The sequence below is a fragment of the Hippichthys cyanospilos genome, chromosome 12 (genome assembly GCF_059441005.1).
Source record: "Hippichthys cyanospilos isolate Australia breed blue-spotted pipefish chromosome 12, RoL_Hcya_1.0, whole genome shotgun sequence".
NCBI lineage: Eukaryota > Metazoa > Chordata > Actinopteri > Syngnathiformes > Syngnathidae > Hippichthys > Hippichthys cyanospilos.
In genome coordinates this window covers 1,568,869-1,588,740 of record NC_142380.1, presented here as the reverse complement: position 1 = coordinate 1,588,740, position 19,872 = coordinate 1,568,869, and the positions used below count along the sequence as shown (strand labels likewise).

The 19,872-nt window shown below is 45.9% G+C and overlaps 4 protein-coding genes across 6 annotated transcripts; 2 read left to right on the top strand and 2 right to left on the bottom strand.

Annotated features, from left to right (window-relative positions):
- The first annotated feature begins 182 nt into the window (after positions 1–182).
- On the top strand, positions 183–2,252 carry txndc12 (thioredoxin domain containing 12 (endoplasmic reticulum)). Its single transcript, XM_088429182.1, has 7 exons — positions 183–375; positions 719–779; positions 878–930; positions 998–1,071; positions 1,141–1,210; positions 1,290–1,373; positions 1,721–2,252. The coding sequence occupies exons 1-7, from the start codon at positions 276–278 to the stop codon at positions 1,798–1,800; spliced, it is 522 nt and encodes a 173-aa protein (XP_088285308.1). The 5' UTR covers positions 183–275; the 3' UTR covers positions 1,801–2,252.
- gipc2 (GIPC PDZ domain containing family, member 2) lies at positions 711–11,543 on the bottom strand. Its single transcript, XM_088429179.1, has 6 exons — positions 10,941–11,543; positions 6,232–6,417; positions 4,246–4,426; positions 4,017–4,129; positions 3,433–3,514; positions 711–3,347 (listed from the first exon to the last, which is right to left on the bottom strand). Exons 1-6 carry the CDS (start codon positions 11,253–11,255, stop codon positions 3,196–3,198), a joined length of 1,029 nt encoding a protein of 342 aa, XP_088285305.1. The 5' UTR covers positions 11,256–11,543; the 3' UTR covers positions 711–3,195.
- On the top strand, positions 10,972–19,708 carry slc25a24l (solute carrier family 25 member 24, like). Of its 3 annotated transcripts, none has more exons than XM_088429177.1 (11): positions 10,972–11,437; positions 15,967–16,264; positions 16,333–16,459; positions 16,948–17,035; positions 17,144–17,255; positions 17,389–17,547; positions 17,689–17,826; positions 17,906–18,016; positions 18,287–18,454; positions 18,523–18,661; positions 19,268–19,708. In XM_088429177.1, the coding sequence occupies exons 2-11, from the start codon at positions 16,142–16,144 to the stop codon at positions 19,456–19,458; spliced, it is 1,356 nt and encodes a 451-aa protein (XP_088285303.1). In that variant the 5' UTR covers positions 10,972–11,437; positions 15,967–16,141; the 3' UTR covers positions 19,459–19,708. The 3 variants fall into 3 exon arrangements, with proteins under 3 accessions (XP_088285303.1, XP_088285302.1, XP_088285304.1); XM_088429176.1 differs by lacking the exon at positions 10,972–11,437 and adding an exon at positions 15,388–15,787; XM_088429178.1 differs by lacking the exon at positions 10,972–11,437 and adding an exon at positions 15,828–15,849.
- Positions 12,546–15,760, bottom strand: dnajb4 (DnaJ heat shock protein family (Hsp40) member B4). Its single transcript, XM_088429181.1, has 3 exons — positions 15,005–15,760; positions 13,757–14,340; positions 12,546–13,054 (listed from the first exon to the last, which is right to left on the bottom strand). Exons 1-3 carry the CDS (start codon positions 15,213–15,215, stop codon positions 12,824–12,826), a joined length of 1,026 nt encoding a protein of 341 aa, XP_088285307.1. The 5' UTR covers positions 15,216–15,760; the 3' UTR covers positions 12,546–12,823.
- Positions 19,709–19,872: the final 164 nt, after the last annotated feature.

Sequence of the window (19,872 nt, the reverse complement as noted above, 5' to 3'; positions counted from 1 at the left end):
CGACTTCAGAAACAAAAATAAATGTATTTTATTTTGCATTCATGCTTTCGTTTTCTTTGTGTTCTGTAATCTGTGCTAAAATGTAACGAACGTGTGGTGATTCTGAATCAAAATGATAACTATTCAAAGAAAATTACAGCAAAACTAACGATCGGCAAGAGAATCCGTTCTGTACTTTTATTGTGAAAGTAGACGCTTACACATCCGCGTTTGCGAGCGCCACCACTCCGGTTGCTATCTTGTAGATCAAGGCCAGTCTAAACAAAAAAGCAAGGATGCGGATCTTTTTGTTTAACTCAGTTGTGTTTACAGCTTTGTACGCTTTACTGCCTTTGCCGTGTTTTCTGCATGTCGCCGAGGCGTCGAGCGGCAAGGGTAAGTGTTGGAAGTTGACCCCGAGCTTGTCGGTTAGCTTGTCCGCCACTTAACGTCACTTTACTCGAGTCACATTTCTCAGCAGATCCCAACAATTGAAGTAAATTAATATTGATTAGAATTCAGACATAAAGCTCATTGCGGACATTTTACGACGCTCGATTAATGCCACGTTACCTCACAAACATTATATTGGATTGAATGGAAGGAATTCCCAGATTGAATTGTAATAATTTTCCTGGTGCAATTGTTTATGACGGCTCGTGAATTCATTTTGACTTTGATCTCTTTGTAGATATGATGTAAAATTGTAACGTAAACAAATGACCGCTTGCCTTTGCAGGTTTTGGGGACAACATCCACTGGAGGACGCTGGAAGATGGCAAAAAGGAGGCAGCAGCCAGGCAAGTAGTTTTGCCATCTCCTTTGCTTTAGAACATGGCTCCATCTCTTTTTTTTCTATGCGTTTGATAACGTGGTGCATTTATGTGCACGTTGCCAGCGGTCTGCCCCTCATGGTCATAATCCACAAGACCTGGTGTGGAGCCTGCAAAGGTAAAGAGCAGGAGATGCACGGATGACGCCCAGACACGCTTACCGTTTTGTTTTGGCTCTTTTGCAGCGCTTAAGCCCAAATTTGCTGAGTCCAAGGAGATCTCGGAACTAGCCCACAATTTCGTGATGGTCAATCTGGAGGTAAGGAACTCAGCGGTAACGGGAGGCGAATTGTCCTCGGGCTTACGCTGGTGTCTTGTGATGGCAAAGGATGAGGAGGAGCCCAAGGATGAAGCCTTCAGTCCCGACGGAGGCTACATCCCTCGCATCCTTTTCCTCGGTACGCCCATGCCGTCCTTAAAGTTTTGGGCGAGTTTATTGGCAATGAATCATTCAAGTATGACTCAATATTCTCACAGATCCCAGTGGCCAAGTCCACCCTGAGATCACCAACAAAAACGGAAATCCCCAATACAAGTACTTCTACAGCAGCGCAGAACAAGGTAACGTGTTCGGGGGTGGAGCAGTCTGAAAGGGAGGAGAAAAAAAAGCTATTTTGTATTATATCCATCTGCATTAAAAATTAGAAGAAAATATTGAATGTACTGAAGTCTACTTGAATTCTTTTGCACTTTTCAAGGGTCTAATTTCTTTTTATGAACTTTATTCGGGTTCATTCACATGTTAGGGGTTTTATTTCTGTAAGCCAAATGTTTGGGTCCTATTTTCCTCATACGTCCTGCTGTTGATTCCATTTGGGTATGGGGCAGTACTCTGGGCCACATTTGTGTAAACGCCCCACTTTGTGAGCTGCAAATAGTTGATTTTGCCTTTTTTTTTTTTTTGTAAGTGGTATCAGGGATGAAGGAGGCGCAGGAGAAGCTTACAGGCGACGCCTTCAAGCGCGGCCACACCGGAGACGAGCTGTGAGGAGGCGCCGAGGGCTACGCCGCTTCTGATGCTCACCCGACACTACTTTTTACATAACTTTATACTGTACTATCGTGGATGTAATGTAAATCAAGTGCCAAATGTGTTTCCCCACACAGAGGCACCAAAACGGGTCGGCGCTCAGTCTTTAATCGGCTCGCCAATTTTCAAAACCTTGTACTTTTTTTGTTTTTTTTTTTGTAATTGTTCCAAGATGGCACATAATCAAATTTGTAGCAATTTTGGAAAGTATATGTTGGGAAATCATGTTGTAGACTACTTGGAAAAGCCCTCAAATGCCACGACTAGTACCCGCTAACGTTGAAAAGGCCTCATGCTTCCAAAGACTCTTCTCGCCAACGTGTATTTATTTAGCTTTTTTTTTCCCTCCCGTTTCCTTTTTCTCTTATTTTATACCAAGTATACAAATAAAGGTTTATTGTAGTGAACAATGTGTGGTAGTTGTGTCGTCAGTCAAATACACAGCAGCAATGTTGAAAAATGCAAATTTATTGTCCCAACAGCTGCAATTCCCTTCCTGTCGCGACGTCAGAAAGAAGACATTTTAAATGGCGCGACTGTGTGATTGATACGCTGCCTTTAGAATGATCTTGTGCTGGAAATAAACAGGTGATGTACTGTATATAAAATATTTGCTATTTTAAATGTTTAGTTTGATTAAAAACTTTCATGTTCTACATCCTCTCTACATTTCTGGAGTGAAAAAAGTGCTAGCGGATAGACCAGGGGCCCTCGGGAGCCGCTCGCGATCCTGCCTGTTTTTGATTCATCAAAAACCTGATAATGATCACCATCATCTGAAACAGATGTGTTCTAGAAGGAAGACGTCCAATGCACGCAGGAAAGCGGCTCGAGGACTAAAGATAAAAAAAAGAATGAATTGGGCGACAGGACTTTAGTGACTATTGCAACGCAGCTCTCTTTTGCCCACTGCCAAGTCCCGGAAAACATAAAAGAATAAGAAGATCCAAACACACGCTTAGCTCGGTCCAGCTCAGGAATGACTGAAGCAGAGCTTTCAGCCAGAGCTAAGCCGTCCTCGCTTCCAACATCCCTCCGGCGTTGAGGTTCACCCGGCCGAGCCGCACTCGGCGGCGCCGTTGCATCATTTAGGTCAATTGACTTCATTTAGAAAACAGGCAGCCGTCAAGCTATTCACTTGGTCCAGTCATTTCTGTTTGTAAACAGGCAATTAAAAAAAAAAGTCCACTTCACGCATTACGTCCCCTCGAAAACTGGAAATAAAGGCTTGCTAAAAAGACAGCCGACAAATCAGCACCATCTTAACTAGGGATCTAAAAAAGAAAGCGCGGGACGGCTACGGCGTCAGGCGGGAGAAAGCGCCCCGAGCGTTTTGGAACGGCGGCCGCGGAGCTAAAACCTTCCCTGCTTGGCGTCTCCGATGGCCCCCCACACGTCGAAGACAAACTCGTCCGGGAAGGCAAAATCTCCCAGGGTCTCGTCCAGCGCCATGGCGAACTCGTCCGGGTTGATCTTGTCGCGGCCGACCTCCACCATGGTGGCCGCTGGGCAGAAAGGCCTCGCATCAACCACTTGCTTTTGCGCTCTCATTTAGGCGTGCCGGGGGGCGTGCCTAAAGCCGCCACTCACCGAGTTCTGTGTCCCTGATGCCCATGTAGCTCTCCAGCAGGTCATCCACCTTCTTCACCGCCTTCTCTTCAAACTCCGTCGGCTGGACACGGCAAACACAAGTCAACGCAAACACTTGTCTGATTCAATCCCAAAGACAGATTTTTGCATTACTTATTTCAAAATTTTCCCCCAGTTTGCCTGTTACTAAATTCTTGAGCGGCTAAAATTAATGATTTCTTTCGTATTTTTGTAACTCAAATTCACTTTACTCTTAGTACTCTTAATGCCACGAAAGGAACATTACGTGCTTATTTTCAAATTAAGAGCAAATGAATTGGAATATGAAGCAAAGGATTGTGAAACTGTGTTATGTTTTACGCGCAGTTTCTGGCAGGTGACGTCAGACAAACTTTTTGTGAGTTGGTACACAAATACATGCCATTGCAAATGTTATGAATTAGACACACATCGCATAGTACTCGGAAGTCTTTTCTTTTTCATTCCAAAATACTTTGTGGTGGTTTGTTGGTAATTGGTAAAATAAATAAATAAATACTTTCGGAGGGTGTAAAATCATCCAAAAAAGGATGAAAAGCACTTGCCTCGTCCTCCACCGTCGCCGGGCCCTTGGAGCGAAGTCTCAGCGTCCCCTTGCCGTTCCCCATTCTGTTATCGCCGCTGGGCTTGGTGCCTTTGGACCTGGGCTCCAGCATTTCTGCTTGCAACAAACAAACGAGATTTCAAAGTAAACATAACCAATTTACAGTAAATCGGGGAAGAAAAAAGAAACATTAGGAACTCCTGTATGGTATGCGTGTTAGCACAGCTCACCAAAAGCCTTCATGGGCTCCACGAGCTTGAGGGTAAAGGCCGTGTTCCTAGGCAGCTCCTTGAGCATGCGGGCCACCTCGTAGTGGCGCGTGCCCACGATGTTTTGGCCGTTGATGCGCTCGATGTGGTCGCCCACGCAGATCACCTTCACCTTGTCCACCACGCTGCCCTCCTTGATGCGCTGCCGCCAACGCACGCAGGGAAAAATATTTGAGTGCGCAAACATGGAAAAAAAAAATCGTGGCCTTCACAAGAACCGTGAAAGGACTTTGAAGGAGTATAGCGTTTATGAATCAAAATTTCATGCGTTCATTGCGCTGCATCACTTTGGTCACCAGAGGGCGGCATAATCTATGTACATATACTGAACAACGAAAGCACCCGCTAAAATGCAGTAATCAAAGTCGTTTTTCACAAGTCAAAATATTGGTACCACAAATCACCGTTTTCCATCTAAATGAATGGAAATGCCATTAATTAATTCCAGCCTTACCCCCAAAACAGGAACCTATTAGAAACGTGTATTCTAATGAGGAAAAATAGCATTGCATTGCATTGAACGGAGAGAAGTCTGCTACTCGCACAGTAGTGCCCAAATCCAATCTCTTTTCGCAGTTTTTGTTGTGAAGTTGCCCGACCTCGTTGGATCCAGAGCCCTGGCCACCCCTTCCGGGAAAAAAAAAGTTGATTTGTCACATATGACATAAAAACTGAGAAAGTGAGCCGCACAATCCTTTTCTCATTCTCTAAGCCCTCTATGTGGAGAAATGGCCTTCCTCGGTATGTGTACAATGGTCAGGTGTCCCAATATTTTTGTTCATAACATTCCTTCTCAATATCTCTTGACCTACATTGTAATCTTTAAACCCATGTAAGCCCCACTTTGCCATCAAGTGCTCAGCCGTCCCACTCAAATACGTTCCACACTTAAAAAAAAAATAGATTTTTTTTTTTTTAATGACTACTCATCAGCTTTTTAATGACTCATTAGCTTGCTTACAGTATTTCTTTGTGGAAATGCGGTGCTGCTTTGCGAGGGCAAATGTGAGCAAGCTACGTGTGTGTGTGTGTGTGTGCACGCGTGTGTGCGCGTAAGACACCGAGACCACGTAAGCTTATTACGCAGCGTCAATATAAGAAAAGTAGCGTGGACCTCGGCCAAGCCAAACTATGCCAATTTGAATCAGTCCCAAACAGTCAAGAAAAATGCTAAGAGGACCCGAGACGGAGCAAACAAACAAAATTGTGTTGGGGGCTGACAAAATCCAATCAAAAGCAAGACAATTATCTGAATGGATTGAATCTGGAAGCAGCAAATGGAGGCTGACATCAGAAAAACTACCGGATTTTTCAGGCTATAAGCCACAACTGTTTTTTTCAATATCTGAGCCCTGCGGCTTAAAGTCCAGTAGGGCTGATCCGCGGTGGCTTTGTTTTTGTTTTGTTTTGCTAGCCACCAGGGGGCAGCCTCCCCGTAAGGTAAGTGCATGTATCTGTCAATTTATGGAACGATGAAATAGAACTGAAAAGATGTCAATCAATGTCTGCGCTTAAAAAGTTTTTAAAAAATGTGTGTTAAAAATATGGAAATGATGTACAATTTGAGTAAGAGCTTGTATAAAGGTTTGTGATGGAAATTTGATAGATATATGATTATATATATATATATGTATGATTGTATATATGAATGATGTGCAATCTGTTGCACGTTGACTAAAAGAATGAATGAAACAAAGGAAGACAGAAGAAGACGCTATGGAAGTATTGATTTTGCCCTTGAACTGCTATTTAGCATTCTGTTGGTGTAATGTAAAAAATATTCATCTATCCATCAATTTCGTACAAAAACGTTGGTGCTGAACATGTTCAGTCTATTGAAGATAGAACGGGGCTGTAAGCAGGCAATTAAAAAGAGAGTGGTCCGGAAAATACGCTTCTTCGTGATTATGAAAGGTAACGTCAGTGCTTTGCGACCTTTTAGTTTACCTTGATGAAGGCGAACCCGGCGCCGTTGTCAGTGATGGTGAGGCCCAGAGCGTCCTCCGACTTAAACACCTCCACTTCCTTCTTGATGCCCCGGACGTGGGCAAAGATGAAGTCCTCCAGGCCGATCTGGCCGCCCAGCAGCTTGTCCATGTCGATCTTGTGCGTGTTGAGGGTGCAGAAAAGGATCTGTGTACCGTAAAAAAAAAAAAAAAAAATCAGACAACCCAGTCAGTCTGGATCATACAACAGCCAGAAGGCGTGTTAATCACTGGCGGCCCGGAGTGTCAGTGTGTGCGCGTAGAAAAAAAAAAGACAAATGACCTTCACACTTTACAGGGCTCATCAGTGATGAGTAGAAGCACTAAGCTGATTTGACGGCACTTGAAACAGATTGACACCCAGCTAGTGGTCCAATAGCCGCCGCTAATTTGTCGCGCTTCCTTTACACATTGCGCAACTTTTAGCCGAGCTTTATCTCCGCTCGCAAGACAGTTAGGTACGACGACGCAAGCCCATACAAAAGTTGTGACCCCTGTTAAGGCACAGGACTAAAAGTCCAAACTTGGAGCTCATATCAGCCATTTCAAGTTTTTCATTTTGCAACAACAAGTGTCATCCGAATTGATATTTGTTTAATTGTTGCTATTTGTTTTATCGGTTTGACTTATTCCACCATGATTCATTTATTATTCGTTATGTTCTAGTTCATTTGAGGGGAGATTGTGAATTTTATGTGAATAGATTCGTTGCTAATGGAGCAAGTTCTTATAACTTTTAATAAAGACATAGAAATGAAAATGTGCTTTTCATAAAAGTCCAATTCATCAGTTAATCAACACCACGAACTGATTATTACCTCATTCATTGGCAGTCCAGTTAAAATGCATTTTTGACTTGCAGTATATAGCTGTCAACATAAAATGACACTCAATGCCAGTTAAGTAGAAATAGATCTTTGACGTTTTAAGCGTTAAAATAATGGTTAGTTGCGGCCACGCCATATTTTTATCGAAATAGCGGCAATGAGTTCACAAAGGGATGATGATTACATGATCAACTGCGTGGAATCGAATGTTGGTTAAGCATGTCTGGAAGCAAGAGAGAATGCCTGAGTGATGAAAGAAGGGAGCGAATCAGGGCGGGCCTTCTTTTCGCTGTGTACCAACAGGCACCCCTCACACAGATACGCACGTATTAACCAACATGCGTTGCCACGGGAAACCAGACCATAATAGAAGAGGGAGATAATGGAAAAGGGGCCGCAAGAGGAGAAGAGGGGGGCGGAATGGAAGTGTCGCCCCCCTCCTCCAAATCAGGAGGTGCACGAGCACCCGCCTACAGACCGTTACCAAGGCTGCTCTGCTGGCAGATTTAAGCAGCTTCTGGGCGCCCCGGGCGGCTCTCGGCGCCGCTCCCCTCCCCGCTGCGCCCTTCGCGCTGCCGGCTGGCGCGAGCTGGCTTCTACCTCCCCAATCCGACTCAACACACCTCCCACGGCCTCCACGACCACATGGATGAAGGCGCTCTATGTACAGTACGTGTTTATTAACTATTGCTGGCACGCACGAGGATGAAAGTCGAACAAGTGTGCAGTGAAAGCACCATTTTTTTGCTTTAAGACTAAAAGAGCCAAAAGAAAACAACACTGGGAGCCACAAAGTCTTTTTTTTGACAAAGTCATGTTAGGGAAAACCAATAAAATGCCTATTTAAGTACCTGTAATTATTTGATTTGTGAATTTAATGCCAAAACTAAAATGAAATCGGATGTCATTATATCGTATGTGGATCGTAAAGTCAGTCCAGTTGAACTATTTCACTTGTAAAATATATATTTGCAAAATACTAGCCAATAAAATTACTTGCGGTGCCATTTAAAAGTTTGAAAACAACTTAAAATTCAAATAAATGTAAAGTATTGACTCTCAAGCACAGCTGAGAATTTCAAGTCATTCCAGGTTATAAAGCAAAATTCAGCTTTTAATGGCCAACGCTGAGCTCAGCGTTTTCTGTTTTTACAAAGGAAATCACAGTCATCAGCATGAAGGCGGTGCAATCATTAACCCTGCCGTAAGAATGGTCCACTGACGCATCTTTAAAGATGTCAGAGCACAAAACGCCGAGTGCATAACCTGTACATATACATAGCTTTGTTGCTAACCGAAACAGACAGCTAAGTGTCTATTAAGATGCGCTGACAAAAAAATAAATAAATCACACGCACATTTTGCCTCGCATCCAATAAGATGCCTCTTAATTCGACTTTGTGGATGTGTGCGATGATTTTTCCTGAGTAAATCTAAAGGTCAGTCCTGGGGGCACCTCGATCTTACTTGTCATAGCACAACAAAACAAGCATGCGGTTACACACACGCCTTCAACAAATGAGATAGCGACACTTAATCTGTTGGATTAGAAAGTCCGTCACACCAACGTAAGGTAAACACGGCCACGCATTCAAATGGCAGGCAAACGGCGGCCACACCCCAAACGCCGCAGCCGCCCATATAAGCGCGGACTTTGCACCGCGGGGAGGACAGACGCTGCTTCTGCCCACTTCAGCTAGACTGTGGACTCAGATGATGTCATAAGGGTTATAGTTGCCACCTTAAATGGCAGTTTAGTGGATAGTTTAGATTTACTAGAGCGACGCAAGGATTACTTACTGCATTAGACTTTTTTTTTCAAATGTGGGTACTTCAGGGCTTATGTGAGATTTTAGCAGGGTCTCTGTGGCTTTCTGAAGCGCAAAATCATTGTAACGTAAAGCACTCAATGACATCATACTGACATATACTGTTCAAAACAATGAATACCTTGATTTTGTGAAGTTGTATGCACATTGCCATTCGCGCGGGAAAGGGTGGGCATGTTTATGTTGGGAGCTGATCCCATGGGGGGGGCCTTTGGACGGCCGCGGCACGGCACAGGTTGTCTTCTCAAATTGTAGGCAGTGCCCGCACAACCGGACGTCGGGGACTTCCTGCCGAGGCCAACACGTGACTGCGATATTCACTGCCTGTCTCTTAATGTGTCATGCGTGGATACGCAACCTTTGGAGCTTCTTCCATTTTAGCAAATGATTCAATTTGACCAGAAGTTTATCAATAAATAATAACCATGTCTCCATCTCCGGTTAGAGAACACGGAAAGGCATTCCATTCGACTGATTCATTAATTGCAATGTTTTGGCATATACACACAGTCAGAAACTTGGTGAAACACGGAGGCTGCTCAGCTTTGGGTATTTATGGTAAAACGAACTGGAGATGCCTTGCAAGGAAAAGGAAAATAAAGTGCTTGGAGCGTATTCAACATTACACCGGCGAGGCATTCACTGAACGCACACAATGCGGGAAATTTGAAACACTCTTAGGCATGATGAATAAATAACTTACAGATAGGAGCACAAGAAATATGAAGGGTTTAGGAAGATGAGATTTCTTCTGTTTTGACATTGTTGCCAAAGTGTTGATGCGTCTTATACAGTAAACAGAAGACAAACGATTAGTGACGCAAATGAACATGTTATTAATATGTATTTGGACCTATACGCCTGTGTGGAATCATCAGCAACAAGAAGAATAATCAGAAAAGTCAAAGCTGGAGCAAGACCAAGATGGGAACCTGCTGGAGAGCGTCATGATGGGACAAATGGCAAAAGGCCGCCTCGTCTGTCTCCTTCCGCAAGGCGCCAGACAGATTCTTTGGGTTTTGAGGCTTCACATCGCAGCAGTCGCTCGACGGTGCATTGTCGCACAAAAGCCGCCTTTGCATTCACACTTTGAAAAGACCAGACTGTAAGACCGGGCAGGACGGAGGGCTCGCTTTTGTTTCTGATAGCGTGGCTGTCACGTCTCGCTACATAGTCTTGTGGAAGACAAAGTTTCTATCCAGCCAAATTCTGACAAGAATAAGCTTGTTACTGTATGTTAGCATTTAAATAGCAAAGTTCCGTTCCTAAGGCAACACAGATATTTCAAGCCTTGCATCCCGAAAGTTTAGTATGGTGCCTTTATGAGATGAGTGCACTTCAGACCACCACGTGGCGTCTGAAGATTTGACATTCAGCTATCATCAATTCACTTTGGTTTCGTTCATCTTTGGACTGCAATATTCTTTGGTGGCGGTTACTCAGTCTGTTATGCCATCACTAGGGGTGTCAAGCTCATTTTTGTTGTTAGAAATTTTGCATTTACTTACTCATTGGACCGTTATGATGAGGAAATAAGCGAATGTTTAATCATCTCACAATATTATGACCGTACACAGCAAAGTAGTTTCGAAATCAGGTTACAAATTTGATGCATTGTTGCACTGAAATGATTGTCATAAAAATGTTTTGCAATTATCAATTATTAGTCATGACAATTTAAAAATGTTCAACTATGTTTAGCAAGGATCATAATCGTTTACAATGATTTGGGGGCCGCATAAAATGTCTTTAGTTTGATACGTGTGCACTACACAGAAGTTAAACAAAGAATAGTTTTAAAGTTAAAAAAAAAAGCGTTTCTAGAGAGCTGCCTGGATTTTTATGGAATAAAGAACATAGAATATACTAGAAATCTGTAATGAAAGTCTGTTAGTATTTTTGCCACCTCTATATGAACACAAAACTCAAGGACAGATTGTTGAAAAAGTCTAAACGGAAAAGGGGGGAGCCATTCAACCCTCAGGTTGTGAACCCTCGATCGAAGGCAAGCTTACCTCGAGCGGAGTGATATTAAAGGCGTCAGCAATCTTGGCGTAGAGCTCCTTGACGTTGGAGAAGCCTTCGATCCTGCCGGTGGGACTCCCGTGGGCCAACTGCGTGTGGAAGACCAGCTTGGGCCGCAGGTTGGCCGGCGGCGGCGGCAAACCCCCGGCGCCGTTGGCCGCCGACTTGGCGAGCGGCGAGCCGGTCGAGCCCGGGTGCGGGCCCCCGCCCCCTCCGCCGCCGCCGCCGCCGCCGCCGAGCTCCTCGTTGTCCACCAGGTGCTCCTTGGGCGACTTGTTTTTCTTCCTCCACGGGCCCAGCCTCATTTTTTGCTTTTGTTCGCTTTTAGTCTTCTGGGCTCGTCAAGCCGCTAACGACATTTGAACCTGTTGAAATGAGCTTTTGACTTCCTGGTTCGCGTCTCCTGGCCTGGATACTTTTACCTGGCCGCGGCTCGCTTCCAAACGGCGACTTTTGCTGGGGAAGGACGGCGCAAAGCGAGCAACAGGTAGCCGGGGATCAAGTGCGCGTGTGTGTCAGAGAGAGAAAGAGAGGCAACCTGCCGGCTGCTGGGCTAACAATAGCCGCTCTGTGCGCGCCTGGGTTGCGCGCAGGCGCACTGGGGGCGCACCTGTGCACCCAGTGGTCATTTCATTAGGTACACCTGCCACCGCAGAAAACAATTTTCCTCAAAGCGTCTTTTTTTTACACATTTTCACTCAATGTATTTCAATATTATATCTAGTATTTACCTATATGTGTAAAAATTCGTTTTGCTGAAGCTAAAAACAAATACAGTATAGCAACATTACTGAGGGGCCCAGTCCCCAAATTTCAACGGTGATGTGTGATGTAGCGTCCCCTGGTGGACACGAATGCCACCACATGGAACGTGTTAAGCGCAACGCAGACACGCTCAGACATTTTGGACCCCAGAACCACATTTTGAGAAATCCCGACACACTATGGCAATGAGTTCACATAAAAGCGCCAAAGATTGGCCCCTAAACATCCGTTTGCGCCTGGCACGTACTGAATATGATGAAAATTGTGTTCAAGGATGTGCCACCCCCCCCCCCCCCCAAAAAAAAAAAACCCACACACCATTTGGGCCCCAAAACCATAGTTATGCAATATACCCACCATTTTTTATATCATAAAATGATCTATAAACAAACAAACCAAAATAAATGCATACATTCTGAAAATCACACAATTTAGCAATGTTGCTTCCTGTTCAAATTCATGTGCTCTTAATTTGAAAAAGAAACTTTTTCTGATCCGGTCATGGCATTAGAAATCATTCAATTTGACTAGTCTGTGCTATCATAGCACAGTGTTAAATTATAGGAGCCCCCCAAAAAATGTCAGTTTGGGGAACCCTGACCATGGATTTACAATTGTTTTGGGCCTCCGGAGCTCAGTTTCAGCAACCCTATTACAGTGCCCACCAGTGGTCTTTTTTCCCTGATGTAGCCCTTGGAAAATGTATTTTCTTGCCAAGTACCAGCTAAACAACGCAAAAACCTTTAAAGAAATAAAAATACATACACACACACACACCACACACACCTACTGGAATAGTTAATATTATCTCTAAAGATTCACTGGCGAGATTCTTCTGTTAATATGGAAATATTTATTTTAAAATGTAAGCACAATAACTGAAGTTTTGTCACATGAATAAAAGGGAGAGATTGTCATTTGGCACATAGCACGGGACATTTATGGCTAAAGCGTGCGATAGCAGGGAAAGAGGCCAGTGTACATAAAAGGTCCAGTCTTCCATCCACTCTGCGGCATGCGTGGTATTCATCATGTAAAAAAAAGAAAAGAGGAAAAAGGTCCAAAACGGGAGATTGCACATTGATTCGGGCACGTGTGGGTCACCATCCTAAGTGGGCAGGTGGCGCTTCAAGACGTCTTTGGCGTTGCTGGGCAACGTTTCGGGAAAGTTGACATCAAACTCCACCACCAGGTCTCCTCTTTGCTCGGGGTTTTTGGGAAAGGGCAGACCCTGGCCCGCCACCGTTTTCCTCATGCCCGGCTTGACCACGTCGGTGATCTTCATGTTGCACGTGTTCCCGTCGATGGTGGAAACCGTCACTGAGCATCCGCACAACGACTGCGTAGAAGGGGGGGGGGGCAAAATGAGCGGCGCTTGTGAATGAGCGTAGTACGCTACGGCTGCGCTTACTGAACGTAATGGTCCTCATTTGCATTGACAAATGGTGCCCGCCCGCCCGCCCGCCCCGCCCACTTGTGAGAACCATCCCGCCATGTATTTTTACCATATTCCTCCTACACGCTGAACATACATGCCTGTGATTCATCCGGAGTAGTCGGAACAAATATTCCAATGGCCTCTAATCACACTGTTTCCCACAGTGATCTTTCCCGCAAATCCGCCTATTATTAGTTCTGCCCCCCCGCCCCCATTTCGCTTCAAATGTCATCGAATTAGTGGCAATTTTCTATCCTTTTAGTTCACAGCTATCAAACTCCAGTCGTACGTGGAGGGCCGGTTTCCTGCATGTTTTCCAACTATCGCTTCCCAACACACCCGATTCAAACGATTAGCTCATGAGCAAGCCAAGCAGGAGCTTGAAAATCCTCATAATGATTCGAAGTAGGTGTGTTTGTGAGAGAAACATCAAAAACTTGCAGGATACCGGCCTTCCACGACCGTGTTGGATTTCGCAAAAGCTCTCGTAGGGAATAAGGCAGGGTATGAACCGGATGGCGATATTTGCTATCGGTACGCACCCATCTTTTTGGATTTTTGGCTAAGATGGCCGACTCGGGCTGACTTTGGTTGGGGTCTCACCTGCCGCAAGCTGACCCGCACGGGATAGACGATGTCGGAACCTTCCCGCCTGAAGTGCGGATGCGGCTTGTCCTTGATGACGAAGACCACGTCCGCCGGGATGGCGTCGGGCGACTCGTCTCCCTCGCGCGGGAAGGTGATCTTGGTGCCTTCCTTCCAGCCGCGCTTGATCTCGATGGTGAGGATCTTGTCCTCGGCGCGCACGGTCCTGCCGTCCGGATTCAGACGCTTGCGAGAGATCTTCATGCGCTTGGTGCAGCCGTGAAAGACCTCCTCCAGGGAGACCCTGAGCTCGTGGACGATGGCCGGGTCCTGCTTACGCCGCCGCTGCTGGCCCGGGCCCGGGCGCGCGTCCCGCGGGAACCCGTTCATGTTGAAGCCGCCGAAGGAGCCGAAGGGCTCGTTCCCGTCCACTTCCATGTCCTCATCGTCCCGCCCGTTTACCACTTTGCGGCCGAAGAACATCTCGAAGGGGTTGGAGCCGCCGAAGAAGGTGGCGAAGGTGGCGTGGGGGTCTCCGTGGAAGGTGTAGGTGAAGGTGTTGCCTTGGCTGTCGCCGGGGGGGCCGCTCCCTCCTTTGAGACCTGAGGGAAGCGGCAAATGAAACCAACTAGCGTAGCCCACAACAATGTTCTTCCGCCATTTTTGAGCCTGGGGGCTCCTCTTTTCTTTGGAAAATCTCCAAGAGCGCCACCAGCCAAAAATTGGAAACTCGGTGGCGTATACTACAAACCCAAAGACGTATTTTTACATATTTTTAAACTCACATTTCAACTGTTTCATACAAAAGTGTCGTCTAGCGCAGGGGTTCTCAAACTTTTGGGAGTCACCCCCCCCCTACTTTTAGAAAGCAATTTTTCCCAGGAATTGCTTTATTGTAGTCATACTTTCGCAATATAATATAAAGTAAAACAACATTTTTTTATGAATAACCCAAATGATTTGACAGACCCCCTGCAGTCAGGCCACGGACCCCCACTTTGAGAACCACTGATCTAGAGGAGTCAAAAAATATCACAGGTGTTTCATGAAGCTTCTAGTCGAATTCTATTTGAGCATGTGTGTCAATACTGTCAATGTAATACATATAACGATTGAGTACATGCTGCAAAGACGATGTCAAGATTTGAGCCCGATCGATATCGCTGATCCGTGACAGGGGGAGGGGAGCGGTGGGGGGGGGGGGGGGTATGGTGACGATATTGTGACGAGCTATCAATACCGATGGTACCATACGATTGACATTACCTTCTTCGCCATGCTGGTCATAGATGTCCCTCTTTTTGGGGTCGCTGAGGACCTCGTAAGCCTCGGCGATCTCCTTGAATTTCTCCTCGGCCGCCGCGGACTTGTTCTTGTCCGGATGCCATTTCAACGCCTGCTTTTTGTACGCTTTCTTGATGTCCTCTTCCGTGGCTCCTTTACTGATGCCCAACGTTTTATAGTAATCTTTTCCCATTTGAATTGCGTTGTCCGTAGCCTTAACGCTGATGCAAAAAAAAAAAAAAAAAGAGATCGAAGACGCTTCGAGGGAAGGGAAAAAACAGCTGGTCGTGTTCGCCGGGAGCTCGTTTCCAATTTACTCCGGACTAGCGTTCACGGAGCCGGCGAATCATTTCCCGTGGATGTTGTTGTTGCTGTTATAGTTCTTATTCCTCGGTGGTTGGTGACCCTTTAAATAGACTCGCATCTCCCTCCCTCCGCGGCGTCCATCGCAGCCTATGTCAAGCTACACATTTGACAATCGGCTACTCCTCGGTCCGGGTTCTGATAAAAATAAAATATAATGCAGTAAATCCAAATTGACTGCGCTAAATACGTGTAAGTGTGAATTGAAATATATTTTCCTTCTCCTCCTGGCCAACGTAATGCTTTGCTCCACTAGTAGCTCAAACAACAGCTGAATCTTGTTTTATTTTGAAACGCCATTTCCTATGTTATACTCTAACGGTTAAATTTGACACCTATCGCAAGGAGTCAGCCACTGTTTCGGGCACATCATTCTTTGGCGTGTTGTCAGTCGCTATCTTGGTGAGCCGCCGCTGCACATCATCCAAGTGATTTAAAGGCTCAGGATATGACGTCATGACAGGGTTACGCGTTGGTCACCTTTCATTCTTGACAGGGCCGTCATCACCTAAATAGATACTTAATGCAGATGCAGTTCCTACATTACTTGAACAGTTTTTTGTTTTGTCAATTTTATTCAGATGAGATGATGATGCTTCACTGGACCTACCGGGCCAGGCGGCCACCAGCTGCGATTCTACAGCGCCACCTGCTGCACCAAGAAAACAGAGTGGTGCATTGTGCCGGTGATTTACTGTTTGGCAGTGAGTCAGCACGTGACCGAGGGTGCAGCACAGTGCAGATCATCGCCGCCAAATGGATCAGTTCCGGGGATTATTTGTCAAACTGGACCGGAACCAGGATGGTTTCATCTCATTGTCGGAGTTGCACAGTGAAATGAGCGCGCACGGCATCTCGGTGGCAGATGCTAAGGTGCAGGTAATGGCTTGCGTGATGCAGACTTCGTTTGCCTCCTCGGATCACTGTCTTGCCATGTGCTTCTCTAGAATGTCATCAACTCCTATGATAATGACAACAATGGCCAATTGGATTACGACGAGTTCCTCAGATACATGATGGACCGAGAGAGGAAATGGAAGATCTGCTTTGACAATCTGGACAAGAACCAGAGTGGTGAGAAGCTCAACGTCAATAAAATGAATAGGAGGATGATCGTGCATTCGTCAGTTTGTCTATCCACTATGTGGAAATTACACTCAAAGTACACTTGCGCCATCTCAACGTAGCCATCCTCAATCAAACATCAAATAAAACTACTGCAAGCAATCAAAAGGTTATTACAAGTTGCATAAAATCATCGTTTTAAGCCGTACTAACGTAAATCTCCGAAAGGATGCGCAATTTGAAATCATCATCTTAAGTCAGAGGAGTCAAACTCCAAAAACTTTACAACAAACTTTAGCTTCTGGGCCGCATGGTGGAAAATCTATTCCCAAGTGGACCGGACCAATGATATAAATCATCAAATGTTTTATTTTTTCTTAATACTGTCCAAAATGGTATAACATCGTTTGCTGTTCTCATGAAAGGATCACAGATGACTTATAATGCGCTACGCTGCATCTAATCCAATAATTGTTGTTTGTCTCTTTTGCGATCAGGGTTGATTGACCAGGAGGAAATCATATGTTTGTTCAAGGAGTTAGGAATGGTCATTTCAAAGGCCCACGCCAGCAAAGTCATACAGATGTAAGACTCATGTTGCCCATTGCACAACACTGAATTAGAGCAAAATCAACTACTCGGGCCATTATTACTACATTGTGCACTCACAATGTTGTGACCATTACACCACAGGATGGACACGGACGGCTCCATGACAGTAGATTGGGATGAGTTTCTGCAGCACGTCATCCTCAAACCGGTGGACGACATCGGTGAGCTGGTGTCGTCGTGGAAACGCAGCCTGGTGAGACTCCACGTTTGACTCCTGTTGAACGTTATTTTCCATTCGCATCGCCGCCGCGGCGATTACAAAGATTCAAGACGGAGCAGCAAGACGTAGAACCGAACGGGCCCCAAACGCGCTTGTCATGGGGCAGGTATTCGACGTGGGCGAGAGCCGAGCGCTGGCCATCGAGTTTCCCGAAGACGGTTCTGGCTTGGGCGCGTGGAGGAAGTTTGTTCTCGGCGCTGGTTTGGCCGATGCCGTATCCCGGACGGCGACGGCCCCCATCGATCGCCTCAAGACCCAGCTCCAGGTCAGCATTGTGGACTTGGGATGCCAAACCGAACCAGACGTTTTCGTTCGTTGTATGCCTGTAATTTATACCTTCATATACCTTTTTAGTTTTCCGCATTGTCATTAGTCTACAGCAGATATCATTTTGTTGTCTTTGTAGTTTTACGGCTCCAAGTCCTTCTCCCGAGGCTTCCGGGAGCTTCGTGTCGGCGGCCTCCGTTCCATGTGGCAGGGCAATGCCGTCAACGTCTTGAAGGGGACGCCGCAGTCCACGCTCCAGTGTCTGATCTACTCGCAGGTGGGTCTGCACCTCCGCGACCATCGAACTCGCATGAAACAGCTCCGTTTCTCACAAAGGTTCCTTCATCTGGGTTCAGATGAAGGGGTCCATGCAGGGCAGGAGTCAGGGGAGCCTGAGTGTGCAGCAGCGCTTTGGCTTGGGTTGCGTATCTGGTGCTGTGGCTCACGCTGTCTTCTATCCCCTGGAGGTATCGCAGCCTGTGACGTGGCTTCGCCGGATCCTTCGGCTCTCATTGCTCATGATGCCAACCGACACCATTTCACCAATACGCTGTAGGGTCAATTTGATTGGAAATGTTGGGGGGGGGGCGAAGAACCTGAACTAATTAACAGTTGGGTCAAAAACAACCCAACACCCTCAATGGACCCGACCTACTTGGGTCGATTGAGGGGGCAAGCACCCTTGGGGGTATGTGTGCGGGTGTCACAGCTGACCATCTGAATCCATGTTCCAACAGGTGTTGAAGGTGCGTCTCAACCTGCAGCGAGTTGGCGCCTACCACGGCGTGGTGGCTTGCGCCCGCTCCATCTATCGGGATGAGTCCTTGTCGTCATTTTACAGAGGATTTAGGCCCAGTATACTCTGCATGATACCGTACGCTGGAGTGGAGTGCGCGGTCCACCAGGTGAGTGGGGATGGGTTCCGGTCTGGAAATGCCTACGTTAACAGATTTTTCACTCGTAACGCCATCAGTCTATCATGACCTGGGCCCAGAGCCATCCGGACTGCAGGAGTGAGTCCAGGCTCTTCTTCTTCAGTTTTGTGGCCTTCGCTTGTGGACAAATGAGCAGCTACCCTCTGGCGGTGATAAGAACGCAGCAGCAGGCGCAAGGTAGAGGCGTCTACCAGCAAATGTACTAAAATCTGTTCAAATGAGAGATTGGGAACTAAAAACGCTTGTCACACCCCCATATTTTATTTAAATTTCCTATTTCAGCCAGAAGCTTGAAGTCAAGTCAGCATTTCATAAGCTACAGGAAATTATGAGACTGGGCGGATCTGGCCCCCGGGCCTTGAGTTTGGCACATGTGCCTTAGTGCTGACCAATGCGCAATAAACGTGTGCAATCACACGCATGTCTGTCTCATTGTCGTGCGCAGTGCAACGACAAGGACAAGAGATATTCGCTTCACTCAGGAAAAAGGGTTACATTTACTTTGCCATCATAGCAGGACCGATTTTGTCCTTGCAGGGATGTGAGTAGCAATTAAACAGACTGTCAACCAAGCAGTCTGTATTTTCATACTGAAGTGCGATTATGAATTGCTCATGTGCTTTTGTGCCAGGCGTGTTATGATTCATTTAGCACGTGTCGGCAAATTGGCTTAACCAGCAGAGTCGGCCAGTGGTTTGGTACACTCGGACCAGGTTCTGGGTTTTGCTGATAAGGTACTGTTCAGTGGAAATATTATTCTGACAATGTCATCTTCCTTCCCAGCCCTCTGCTTCAGCTCACAAGCCACGCCGTACGGCGTGCTTCAAGGACTCGTCGGGATATACGAAAGACACGGACTGAGGGGTTACTACAACGGAATGGGGGCCAGTTTCATCAGGGCCGTTCCGTGCGCACTCATGAACTTGACTTTATGCAGAATGTTTGAAAACCTGTTTTCCTCCACGGGCACTTGAGGTTTAGCAGAGGCATTGAAACCATGCAAAATCATCAAAACAAATATGCAAATCTTTTGCCTCGTGTTTGTCAGTGTTCCAAGCAATAATAATGAAAAAAATGTGTCATTCTTGCTCAGATCAGCCACATTGGTTGCTCTGAGTCATGCACAAATGAAACACGTTTTGTTTTGCCCACAAGCAAATGACTTGTTTAATGTGTCTATATTACTGTATGTGCAATGTAAATGTATCAATGATCATTCCTCCACTGTGTGGAGCAGTTTGTTTTTGCTTCATTGCCTCCACTCATAAATGTATTTAAGGTACTAATTATATGTTCTACTCATATCGTTCTATCCATATTGTTTTTATTGTATCTTTCCCTATCGTGTTAATGTATGTATAGTATTTCTACCTAAATCAAGTACCAAC